Source organism: Malaclemys terrapin, chromosome 1 (genome assembly GCF_027887155.1).
Source record: "Malaclemys terrapin pileata isolate rMalTer1 chromosome 1, rMalTer1.hap1, whole genome shotgun sequence".
Lineage (NCBI taxonomy): Eukaryota > Metazoa > Chordata > Testudines > Emydidae > Malaclemys > Malaclemys terrapin.
In genome coordinates this window covers 14369840-14382169 of record NC_071505.1, presented here as the reverse complement: position 1 = coordinate 14382169, position 12330 = coordinate 14369840, and the positions used below count along the sequence as shown (strand labels likewise).

The following is a 12330-nucleotide window of genomic DNA, read 5'->3' as shown; positions in this document are numbered from 1 at the left end:
AGGAGAACAGATTTGAGACTAAGGTTAAAGGCCACCATAGATGATCAGCATCAAGAGAAGATTGCATCAGAGTCTCTTTACTGGCAAAATGTCCTGAAAAGGCTCATTGCCATTGTGAGAATGCTTGCTACCCAAAACCTAGCACTGCCTGGCACTTCAGACCAGCTGTATGTGCCAAACAATGGAAACTGCCTTAAAATTGTGGAGCTGATGGCGGAGTTTGATGCTGTACTCCAGGAGCATCTAAGAAGAGTCACCACCCAAGAAATGTTCACACACCCCTACCTTGGAAAAAATTCAAAATGAGATCATACAGTTACTGGCAACAAAAGTCAAACAAAAGATTGTGGCAGATCTGAAGTCAGCAAGATATTACTCTGTTATTCTGGACTGCACACCTGACATCATCCATACGGAACAAATGACTTTAATGGTGTGTTTTGTAACAACAGAAGCTAGTGAAAGTGGCCCTGCAATGGTGACTGTCAGAGCATTTTCTAGAATTTATTGACATTGATACTACTACATTGGTGATGGTATGACATGTGCTTCTTAAAAAGCTGGAAGATACGGGAATTGTGATAGCTGACATGAAAGGTCAGGGCTATGATAATGGTGCCAACATGAGAGGAAAGAATAGAGGAGTGCAGACACGGATCTGAGAGAGTTAAACCCTCGAGATTTTTTTGTCCCATGCAGTTCTCATTCATTGAACGTGGTGGTCAGTGATGCAGCATCAGCTTCCAGTGAGGCTGCTGAATTTTTTAATGTAATTCAAAGCATCTATGTATTTTTCTCTGCATCAACTCATTGATGGCAAATTTTGAAACAACAGCTCGGAACATCCTCTCTGACACTAAAACCACTGAGTGCCACACACTGGGAAAGTTGAAGGGAGGCGATAAAGCCTAACACACACCAAAATGGGAAGATAGATGATGCCATAGTTACCATTATGGAGGATAATGCTATGACAGGAACTGTTCATGGGAGAACAGTGGCAGTGGGAAATGGAATCACCAGAAACATACATAACTTCAAATTTCTGTATGGCTTAGTGTTGTGGTATGACATACTGTTTGAAATAAATGTTGTAAGCAAGAGACTCAAGGTGTTGATCTCGATAGGTCTGGAGCAATGGAACAACTGGACAAAGCAAAGTCATACCTACAGTCTTACCAGTCAGATGAGGGATTTCAAAACATTCTGAAGAGTGCACAGAAGTTGGCAGAGGAACTTCACACTAAAGCTATTTTCCCCACCCATTCAAGAATACAAGAGTCACCGAAGAAGACGACATTTTGATTATGAGCAACGGGATAATCCCATGAGAGACCCTAAACAACAATTCAAAGTCAAATTCTTTAACCAGGTGCTAGATTGTGCAATACAGGCAGTTGAAAGTTTCATGCAGCTCAAGGAACACAGCAGTATATTTGGGATGTTGTATGATATTCCAAAACTCTTCAATATACCTGAAGACCTACACCAGCAATGTAGGGCACTAGAGACAGTGTTGAAACATGATAACATGCGCGATATTGATGCGAGTGATTTAGGTGATGTACTGAAAGCCCTTTCAAGATACATTTCAGCAGGATCAACTCCAAAAGTGGTTCTGGAATATATGTAGCACAAATAAGATGACCACCCTCTTTCCAAATGCTTTTGTTGCTCTGCACATACTTCTAACACTTGCCAGTGGAGAACGCAGCTTCTCCAAGCTGAAGTTAATAAAAACACATCTACGCTCCACAATGACACAGGAGAGGCTGGTCGGCCTTGCAACCATCTCAATAGAGCCCAGATTGTGGACCTTCAGCAGGAAGCAGTTCAAATCTTTGCAACCAAGAAGGCACGGAAAGCACTGCTTTTGAATAATCAAACAGATAAAAATGCCCGTGTTTACGATACAGACAAGAAAAGTTACATTTGCTGTTCAGGCATTTGAAAGTTAAGTGTTGTTCAAAAATTTTAATTATGGCATTTTAAGTTGTTAGTTCTCCTTTATTGGAGTAGGTAGCTGAGCAGTACAGTGAGAGGCGAAGAACAGGAAGAAGGCAGATTTGAGACCTTTCAAAGTTTTGGCCCAAGCAAGGGGGTGTCATTGGAGTTCCCCGCCTCAGGTGCCAAAATGCTGTGGGCCAGCCCTCATCCACTCTAGGAGTTGTGCCAGTGTAACTTTAAAGAAGAAAAAAGAAAAAAAAAACCCCACCCCTAACCAAAATAGTTATACCTGTACAAAATCTGTGTGCAGGCCAGGCCTTAAAGCATAAGTGAGGCCAGGTTTACATCTTAAAAGTTAAGTCAACCTAGTTCGCTTGCTCAGGGGTTTGACAAATTCACATCCTGAGAGACACAGTTAAGCCAAACTAAGCCCCACTGTGGAGACTGCTAGGCTGCCGGAAGAACTCTTCTGTCGACCTAGCTACTGCCTCTGGGCGAGGTGGATTTACTGCAGTGCCCGAAGAACCCCTTCTGTCGCTGCAGGGAGGGCCTACAGTACAGCAGCACAGCCACTGTAGCGTTTCTGGCATGAACACACCCGAAGGATTAGCCCCTTTAACACAGACACTTGGCGCCTAGCCTGGGTTTTCAATAGGTCCCTATAACCATACAATTAAAATGTCACTGACAAAATAAATGCATCAGCCACTCTGCATAGACTGAAGCATCCTACTGTAAACCAGCAGCTCCCACAAGCTTTGATGTGAGCATAGGGTGACCAGATGTCCCAATTTTATAGGGACAGTCAGATATTTGGGGCTTTGTCTTTTATAGGCTTCTATTACCCTCCCTACACACACCTCCTATCCCAATTTTTCCACACTTGCTCTCCAGTCACCCTAGGTGAGTGGCAGATGCATGGCACCTGTGCAAATGAAACAACTGGTTTAGGCATCTAAACATGGAGTTGGGGGCCTCACTTTAGGCACCCATATTTGACATTCTTGACTACAGCATCAATCTGAAAAGCAATTTCAAATGAAAGCTTCAGCTTTAAGCTATAACACAAATAGAACCTCATTTTTAAAGAGGTTGAGTTTAACCCTTTTATGCGACCACACAGACTCTAACCTGGGCTGGACATGCAACTTTAAAGTTTTCCTGCATTTATTGAGATCCAAGTGAAAGGGAAGAGAAGCATATTACTGGACAAATCTTCTGTACAGGAACTCAGTCCTGCATGGGGAGAAAAAATGAAGATGCCCTCTTCTAGGTGTACGCCTCCAGGATTATGCTTACTTCCTACAATACAGGCAGCACAACCCTGCAGACATGGAGATGTTGCGTGGAGTTTATACAGGAAATAGTTTTAAATGCCCCTCTTTAGGAAGTTATTACAATAGCAAAGTGGTGGGGAAAGGCAAGGACTTCTGCTTTACAATACACAAAGGGTGCTGGTCTAGCCCAAAGGATATTACCCCAAAGGCAAGAATGCAAATATCTCCTTATGAAATGAGTGCTGGATTTTGAATGCACAGCATTGTTTTCTTTACATTTGTGGATCTCTGAGCACTAGAATTGGGATGAGACAGGGAAGGCTTAATTCATGTCAGCAGTTTAAGGAGACAACCCATGCCTGCTGATTGTGGGGAGGCGGAATGAGGGCAGCTGGCTTCAACCCCATGCTCAGTACAAGCCAAGCAGCAAATCTGGGGGTGGGGGAAGCACATGACCCTGGAGGCCCCTCCGCATGTCCCCCACTGCACTTAAAATTTAGATCAACCTAGCTCCTTACCCCTGTGGTAGTTACAGCTAAGTCAACAGAAGAATTCCTCTGTCAACCTAACTACCACCACATCGAGAGATGGATTAACTTCAGTGAGAGAGAAACCCCTTCCATTGCTTTACGATGTATCTTCAGCACAGGCGGCAGAGCTGGAGCTGTGACATTGTAGGCCCTGTAGGATAGGCATGGCCTCAGTCATTTCATCTTAGAAAGAAAGGAGTCAGGTGCTGCTGGATGATAAAGAGTTTGTAAGAAAAAAAACCTCCACTTTCCATCCACTACTGGCCATTGGGTTTTATCCTAGTTAGTTTAATCAGCTGATTCATTATGGTTTTCAGAGAAGATAGTTATGTAAGACAAAACCACCACCTTAAAATAAAACCCCAACATTTACATACACAGTAACATGATACACAACACAGTTTGCATTAATATACAAGTTATTTCATTAGCAGCTATAACAACTTCACATGTAGTACATGGCTTTACTTTCTACAGTTTTAGGCACACTGGAAAGGTTTTATCAATTGGGTAATGGGTATGTTAGCATACCAAAATAAATACACTGGCTCACACACCCTCAGCTGGTGTATTTTTAGAATTATGCCAATTCCCACCAGCTGAGGCTTCAACCCTAATTGAAGAATGAAAGGACAAGGTAACAAGATTTTGCAATCTCTTATACCTTCAAGATATTAAAAAAAAAAAAAACTTTATCCACTTTTAAAATGTTATGATTTTACTAATCTACTGAAATTCAGCTTCACTCAAAGAAATACTTGGATAAAACAAAATGCTTTTTTAAATTGTTAAATTGTGATGTCACCTGTAAAAAAAAAATTTAAGCACAAGATCAATACTTGTTACTGTTGACAGAAACATGATAAAATGTGAAGATGGTTTATACAGGTTTGGCATTTGTAGTGTTTCTTTACTAGGACTCAAAAGTTTGATGCATAAAAACTGTGGAACACTTAAATTTGATTTGCTTGTAGAAAAATAAGTATTTGAAATAAAAAATGGTTAAGATTATAGGTTTAATGCATTACCCTCACTTAGGCTCATATTCAGGACAGCACTTAAATCCCAAGCACATGCTTAAATACAGTCCTGAATTGGGACCAGATTCTCAGATCCTGCAAAGCACTTACATACATGCTGAACTTTCAGCATGTAAGTAGTCTCATTTGCTTCAGTGGATCTAGTCACGTATTGAACTAAGCACATGCCTAAGTGCTTTGCTTGCTTGAAGAATAGTCAGTCGATTTCAAAATTACTTACATACATCTGTTACAACAGGGAACATGATCTTTCAAATCAAAGTATTAAAAGTCTGAAGAAATAATCCCTCATTTAAATAATAAAACTAGCCAGATTCCATAACATATGCAATCAATTATAAAAACTGATTAAATACTATTTAAAAAAAGATTTTATAACTTATGAGGCAGGTAAACAATTATGAAAAGATTTTCCTTCAAAAGCTTCATTTATAAATTCTACTCAGAAAGAATTAAGCAACACTTTCTATCAAGGAAATACAGAAAAGTATTTATCACAGTTGTCAGAACTTTTATAATAGAGGGTGTGTTAGTCTCTACTGTAACCACTCCTCTTATTTTCCAAGATTTAACACTCAGCCCTTTAAAAAAGGAAAGGAAAAAAATGCTACAGGCTACATAAAAGAGAGAGAGAGAGAGAGAGAGAGAGAGAGAGAGAGAGAGAGAGAGAGAGAGAGAGAGACTGGGGTTATCTTCACCTTTAGGAGAAATTAAACATTTTGGGCCTCTTACAAATGTACAAAAATAAAGATGAGTAAATAGAGTCAGATACTTTGTCATTAAGAATAGAAGCTAGTTTGGAATCTAAAGTATTCTGGGATACGTATGGAAGGAGAAAATGAGTTACCGGTATTTTGTTTAGGAAGAGTAACTTTGCCATATGGGACGTAAATCCCTTCTAACATTTAAAAATAAATAAATAATGTTCACACCGCCTTTAAACTCTGTCTGTTGGGCACAGGAAATTGGCAACTGGACAGAATTTTGGAAGTCTCCATGTGTTGGTAAATACAAGTGCCTTTAATTCTGTTTAATGTACAAGGATTCTGGTTCTAACTTTGGTGATGCATTAGCAGGATAGGCTGATTTTTGCCAAGAAAGGTACATCTCAGAATTGGGAATTAGGGCTCTCAACACAGTATAGGGATGAGCATAGGAAAGATTCCGGGGGGGGGGGGGGGGAGGGGGAGTTAATAAAAATAACAGCACTGAGCCACAGCTGCTCAGAGGAGTAGAACTACTGTTTCAGAGCAATGAGGTTTCCTCCACTGAACTCTTGTTTAAAATAAGACATTAAACAGAAGGCTCTGACTCTGGGTACAAAGTTAACTTGTTCCTATGGCTTCTCTGGTCATCATTTCTGGTATATGAAGGTTTAGCTTCCTGATTGTCAAGTTACTCTTTGGTTGTCAGAGGAACACGATGAACACACTGCATGTATCCTTGAGAGCTAGCTGGTGCCTGTCACTGTACACCCAGTAGGTCGCTAGATGCTCAAGAAGCAACTGCTTAGGAGGAGAGGTGATGTTCAAATTAAGTGGCAGAACAATGCAGTTACCCACTCCAAGCCTGGGCCTCTATGTCCGAGAGAAGGCCAAATGGGAAACCACCCTCTGTAAGGAGGCACAAGTCAGAGACATGCTTGAGCTGAGATTTTGGGCAGAGTGAGGAGAAGGAAGATTCCAACACCTGTTATGTATCAATATGGGCAGAGCTAGGTAATACAATATCATAGGAAAGAAAAGTCATGGAATTTTGTGAGACAGGTCGAAGACTTCAATTATAGTATATCATACACACACACACACACACACACACGCGGATCTATCTAGTTTTTGGCTTCAGAATGGTACAACATAAGGAAAATCCTCCATTTGATTTGTCATCTACGTACAATAAAAAAAAAAAAATACTGCACAGAACACTTCATTAATGCAATGCCCTCTGCTACAGCCAGGACTTTAGAAAGAAAAAGTCTGCACAAGTCACTGAACATCAGACGGGTAACTTGGTGGGATGTAGTGTTGAACCCGCCAGGGTGCCACTCTTGGTGTGAAGACAGCAAGTCCCTGCGATTGTACAATATTTAATACCTCCTGGGGTTGCAGGAGCACAGAATTGCCCCTTGTTCTCCCAGTTTCCTTTTAAACCGGAACCTGTTTGACTGCTCCAACACAAAGCCAATCCATTCGCTTGCCCCCAGGTGTCAGGATGGTCCTGTCAGATTTTCAGATTGTCTCTTTCAGCAGCCCCAGTTTCCGAAGAGCCTCTTTCCTGGCTTCTTCTGTTGAGCCTCGGCCGGAAAACTGTACTGTTATCCCCTGGGGTCGAAATCCCGAAGGTCTCGGCAGTGAGCCTGACCTCTTTCTCATCTCCAGATTTAAGTCGGGCTGCCCATGGTCATAAAACCTTTTGGCAACGTTCTGTCGAGCAACCTTGTCCCTGGCGAGAGCTGTGTCTGGTTTGATCTTCACGGTCTTGCCCATAGGAAGGAAAGGGCTGGGATCGCATTTTAAGGTTGCGTGGATATTTTGATCCCCATTAGAAAAAGTCTCTCCCTGTTCTTCCTGCGAGTCCTGTATCTTCTGTGTGTTTGGGGCACGATATTGTTGGACTAGACTTGGCCTTTCCTTCGCCAGGCCTAGTTTTGTCAGAGCGTCGTATCGGGTTTGCTCAGAAGTTAGATCTCTTAAGGAGGAGCTTCTGCTGCGAACCAAGAGCTCATTCTTCTGCCACCTCTCTTCTATTTCAGCTGTCCCAAAGGCTGCTCCGTTCATGTTGGCCAGCACCTGGGCCTTGCGCACCTGCACATTGACTGCTGCCTTAGAGATAGTTTGGTTGAATTCCTTCCCACCTGCATTGGTTATGTTGATATTACTTGGAAACCGGTAGGATTTGGGTGCAGGCAGCAGAGGGTGCTTAAGAGCTGGGAAACAGTCTCCGTTCTGCACTGGGGCTTTTCTCCACTCCACAGGCTTCCCCTCCTTGGGGGAAGTGGGAGAGCATGTCCTTGTCTCATCTTGCTTCTCGGACATTTTCTGAGCCAAGATAAGTGGAGTGGGGATGGCATGATGAAGCTTGGGGTGCTGCACGGGGCATGGAGCAAGAACTGTCTCATCGCTTATCAATGGAGGAGCTGAAGGGTGGCTTGGCGGAGCATCAGGAGGTGGAATCTTCTCAGGCAGCTCATTGCCCTCTGGCTTAGGATCATCTGTTCTCCTGGCAGCCTCTGACACTTAAAAAACAAATGGAATCTCATTAGGTCCTTGCACAGAGTAGAACACAAAGCTTCCTTTCACTAGTATTGGCCTCTCTCACCACAACACCCCTTGCCCCCAACTTTTCACTTGAATAAGAAATTGGAACTTGAGTAGCTGAACGTCTCCTCCGGCAACTAATGCCTCCACTTAGACACTGTCTGTGATGGGTTTGATACAGTCCTTCCTTCTGCTAATCCATTATGCCCATATCTGCTAGATGTATGTGCAGTGTTTCAGCAGCCTTCTCCTTTTCCTCTTTTTCTTGCCTTTGTGCCCTTTCTTGGTTACTGTGACCAGAGGGGAAAGAAACAGGTTTAAAACCCAAGTAGCGCATTTGCTAATGGGCAAGTCCTCCTCTTCTGCAGAGAGTCTGGGGAAACTGGCTGTGTGTAGGGATCGGGAGGCCACTCTCTATGGGCACCACCTACCCATGTGGTGGGGTTTGGTCAGTGAAGCCACATTCCTCTAAGCCCTCATGGTGGCTCCACTACCATTGATTCACAAGATGGCTGTCCACAGAAGTGTGGGCTAGAGGTGGATAAAGGAACGGGTGCATGAACAAGTATACTTGTTACAGTCATTGTCATGCATTTCACTCCTATTGCTCATTGAAGCAACTTCATTACACTTCTATTTTGTTAGTGCCTTGGTGTATCGGGGGGCGGGCGGGGAGAGCACACAAGAGAGGAACAATAGTCATAATTCAGCATCCGAACAACTAAATTAAGGAAACTAATAATGTTGAGCTACTAAGCCACCTGCGTGGTACTCAGAGACAACCTGTGCCCGCGGAGAGTGGGAGGGGGCACAACCCTGGAACAGCTCGAGTCAGACCCCTCAAGGAGTCCCCCCCTCTCGGAATGTAGCACACCCCCTCCCTCCTCCTAGAAAGCAGAGGCCCCTCCCTGCAGCTTCCAGTTGATTCTCCTGCCTCTGTCTCTCCGGCTGGCTCAGCTGCCCCCCAGGAAGGAGGGGCAGGCTGCACCATGTGACCAAGCAATCTGGGAGGGACGTGACCCTGCATGTCCCACTCCATGCGTCACCTCTGGTGGTACTGGCACACAAACTTCCCCTACAACAGGGAGGGACATGGTGAAAAATCTGCTTTTTAAAAGTAGGATTCAACAAATTCAGAACAAGAGGTATGTCAGTACTGAAAAGACTTAGAACTTCTGTATCCTGAGTAACAGGTTTGCTTCAATGTACATACACTAGAAGCTGTCACACTTTACCTGTTGCTACTTCTCTGTTCGGAGTACACTTGTGATCACTGTTCTCAGAGGTTGATTGCACCAAGTCAATGATCTCTTCCGATTCTGAATGGCTGGAAGCATTTTCGTCCGTTGATCTTGGGGAGTGACCATGGATACCGCTGTCATGTAGGACCTGTTCTTCCAAGTCATCTTCTAAAGAATCAATGGTTTCTTCAAAAAACAGGAGAACATCCTTCTCCTCATGGGTTAGGTATTGGAGACTTTCATCATCCTACAGTTAGAGAAAAGAGTCTTAAGTGAAGACAACAAATGCTAGTTGTATAGGATTTTGCAAAGACTGGCTAACTGAATAATAGAACACAAATGCAGCACCTGTTTTAAAGAAAAAAGCGTGATCCTAACAATTTATCAGAAACTGCCAACCTAAGGGGGGGAAAAAAGTCTAAATAGCTACAACATAAACACCATGAGTATATTTAAGCAGTATGGGTTGATAGAGCATAAGTCTTGACTGGAAAGTTTTTGCTTTTTTGACAGAACTACAAAATTATTAAAAACAAAGGATGACATAGCCACTGCTGTGATATCCTATTTTAGCAGAGCGTATTAAAGAAAATAAATCTCACTTGCTCTGGTTGAGAATAGATACTACAGAATATAGGCTTGTGTTTTCACAAACGTTCAGTGCTTGAGTGTCTGATGCAAGACAGACTAAAGTGCCCGATTTTCAGAAGAGCCAAGTACCTGCCCCTTTTTCGTGTCATTGGGCTTCCAAAATAGTCGTTTTGGTCACTGTATCAAGTTGGGGGAAAACAAGAAGATTGGGGTACAGAGATGTGCAGAGACCAATATCCATGATAAACCAACTATCTACAAATTGTTAAGAACAAGGATGAAGGGGAATTAGAGGAAAAAAAAGAATTAGGGAAATTTAGAATAAATATCAGGAAATGCTTCCTGACAGTAGAGGGACCAGCAAGACAGGTTTTGTCCAGTAGGGAATAATCCTGCATGAGTGGGGAAATAGACTGGATGATCCAAGAAGTCACTTAGTCTTCTCTGATTCACAGCTCTCGACGAACCTGATCCCAGTAACGCTTCCATGAGCAGCAATGCTTGAACCCTTCTCACACTCCTACCTCATGGGAAGCACCCTCTTTTCCACAAGTAGAAGGATGACAAATAGTGACTAGTAAGGAGTGTTATGAGACAATAGGTGCGGGAAAAGACATTTCCCAACAACTTTGCAGACTGTCTGCAAAGCACCTGTTCTAGTAGCAATGAGAGCCAAGTGGCAGTTTGCTTCCTTTTCTAGATTACACTTCTCTCATACAGTGTGTAACCATGAGAATGGCTAGCAGCTGCTGGCTGCAAACCGGGCAGGGGGAGGGGAAGAGAAACCAGGCAGGGAGTCAAGATACAAGTTCCATCTCTGCTTTTAGCTTGTTGCCTGGCCTGACAAGCCAGACACGTGTAGCTCTACCGATGCAAAACCCTAGAGGAAACGCAGGTTACACCAAGGCAATGTAACTCGTGCCAAACCAGAGTAAGCTGTGCTGATCAACCTGTGCTGGGGTAAAGAAGTAAGTGTGCATTGGTGCAGATATACCAGTGGCTAAAATCCTGGTGCAGGCAAAGCCTTTGCCTCTGTGCTCCAGTCATTCAAATGGGGACAATGCTGCTGACCTACCTTCCCAGAACACTATAGTCTATAGATGAAAAGCACTAGGTGATTGGCAGTAAGTCTTAAGCACTCAGTAGTGTGGGTGGGTCTGCAATTTAAACCACCACCATGCGGGTGTGAAGGTAAATGCTTTAGGGCTCACAATTAGCTTTATAATCCCAAGCAGCCAATTGAACTTCCCCCTCCACTGCTTTACATTTCGGCTTCGGAGAACATCTTTGGGTCTTCAGAGAAGAAAAAACCCACTTGTAAACCAGCCTGGTCGGTATTGGTTGAGCTACAATCTCTGGATGCATCCGAAGAAGTGGGCTGTAGTCCACGAAAGCTTATGCTCTAATAAATTTGTTAGTCTCTAAGGTGCCACAAGTACTCCTGTTCTTCTTTTTGCGGATACAGACTAACATGGCTGCTACTCTGAAATCTCTGGAAGTTTTCTAATAAATACAAGAGAAATCTTGGGTCGTTTTTGCCAACACAAGAAGTATGTGATGTTGATGCATTCCCTGAGAGCCAGATGGTTATGAGCAAAGCACTGCAGTTCTGGCACCCATACACCACACATTAATTGTGTAACCTGAAGTGTACTCCTGACAGACTGCATGAATTGATCTAGTGACAGCAACGGCTGTGTGTCACGCTGTCTGGAGTGGCTCACAACCATGAGTGCCTACCTCAGGGTGGACTGTCAAAAAGAGGGCAGGCACCCCAAACTGGTGGTATGTTCTATAATTAGATTTCATCAAGCCAGAAACAAACATGAACTCCTGGATCACAACAGTCTTACCAGGGTGTCACAGACAGTCCCCTTATAGTCTCCAGCCTATCTTGCCACCCAGGCAAGCTGGACTTAGTTATAAATGGTAACTTACACCAAAAAATTCACACCGTATTCAGGTTGCTTCTAGTCCCAAGAGACCAGTCACTTACCCCAGATCAATTAGTACGCTAAATCTCATAGGCGCTGACTCCATGGGTGCTCCAGGGCTGAAAAATTAGTGGGTGCTCTGCACCCACTGGCAGCCAAGCTCTCCCCACCCCACCTCACCTCCTCCTTGTGTGCCATGTCCCTGCTCCTCCACCTACCTCCCAGCACTTCCTGCCCAGCTACTGCCAAACAGCTGTTTGGCAGCATTAGCAAGCTCTGGGAAAGAGGGGGAGGAGCGGGAATGCGGCATGCTCAGGGGAGGAGGCGGGGACTTTGGGGAAGGGGTTGGAATGGGGGCAGGGCCTCATGGAAGGGGTGGAGTGGGAGTGGGGCCAGGGCCAGGGGCAGTGGGTCAAGTACCCATGGGAAAGAGGGGAAGTCGGTGCCTATGCTAGATCTTACACCAAAGATAAGAGATACCTGTAGCCAAGCCTATAATAAGCTAAATAAAAC

The 12330-nt window shown here is 43.8% G+C and overlaps 1 protein-coding gene across 2 annotated transcripts in view; it reads right to left on the bottom strand.

The window, feature by feature from the left end:
* Nucleotides 1-5466: 5466 nt before the first annotated feature.
* PROSER2 (proline and serine rich 2) overlaps nt 5467-12330 on the bottom strand; it is a 32101-nt gene continuing 25237 nt past the window's right edge. For both annotated transcript variants that reach the window (XM_054016560.1, XM_054016559.1), the window contains exons 3-4: nt 9287-9539; nt 5467-8029 (exon numbers count right to left, since the gene is read on the bottom strand). In XM_054016560.1, coding sequence (XP_053872535.1) covers nt 7023-8029; nt 9287-9539 — 1260 coding nt within the window. In that variant the 3' untranslated portion in view covers nt 5467-7022. The remainder of the gene's footprint in view (nt 8030-9286; nt 9540-12330) is intronic.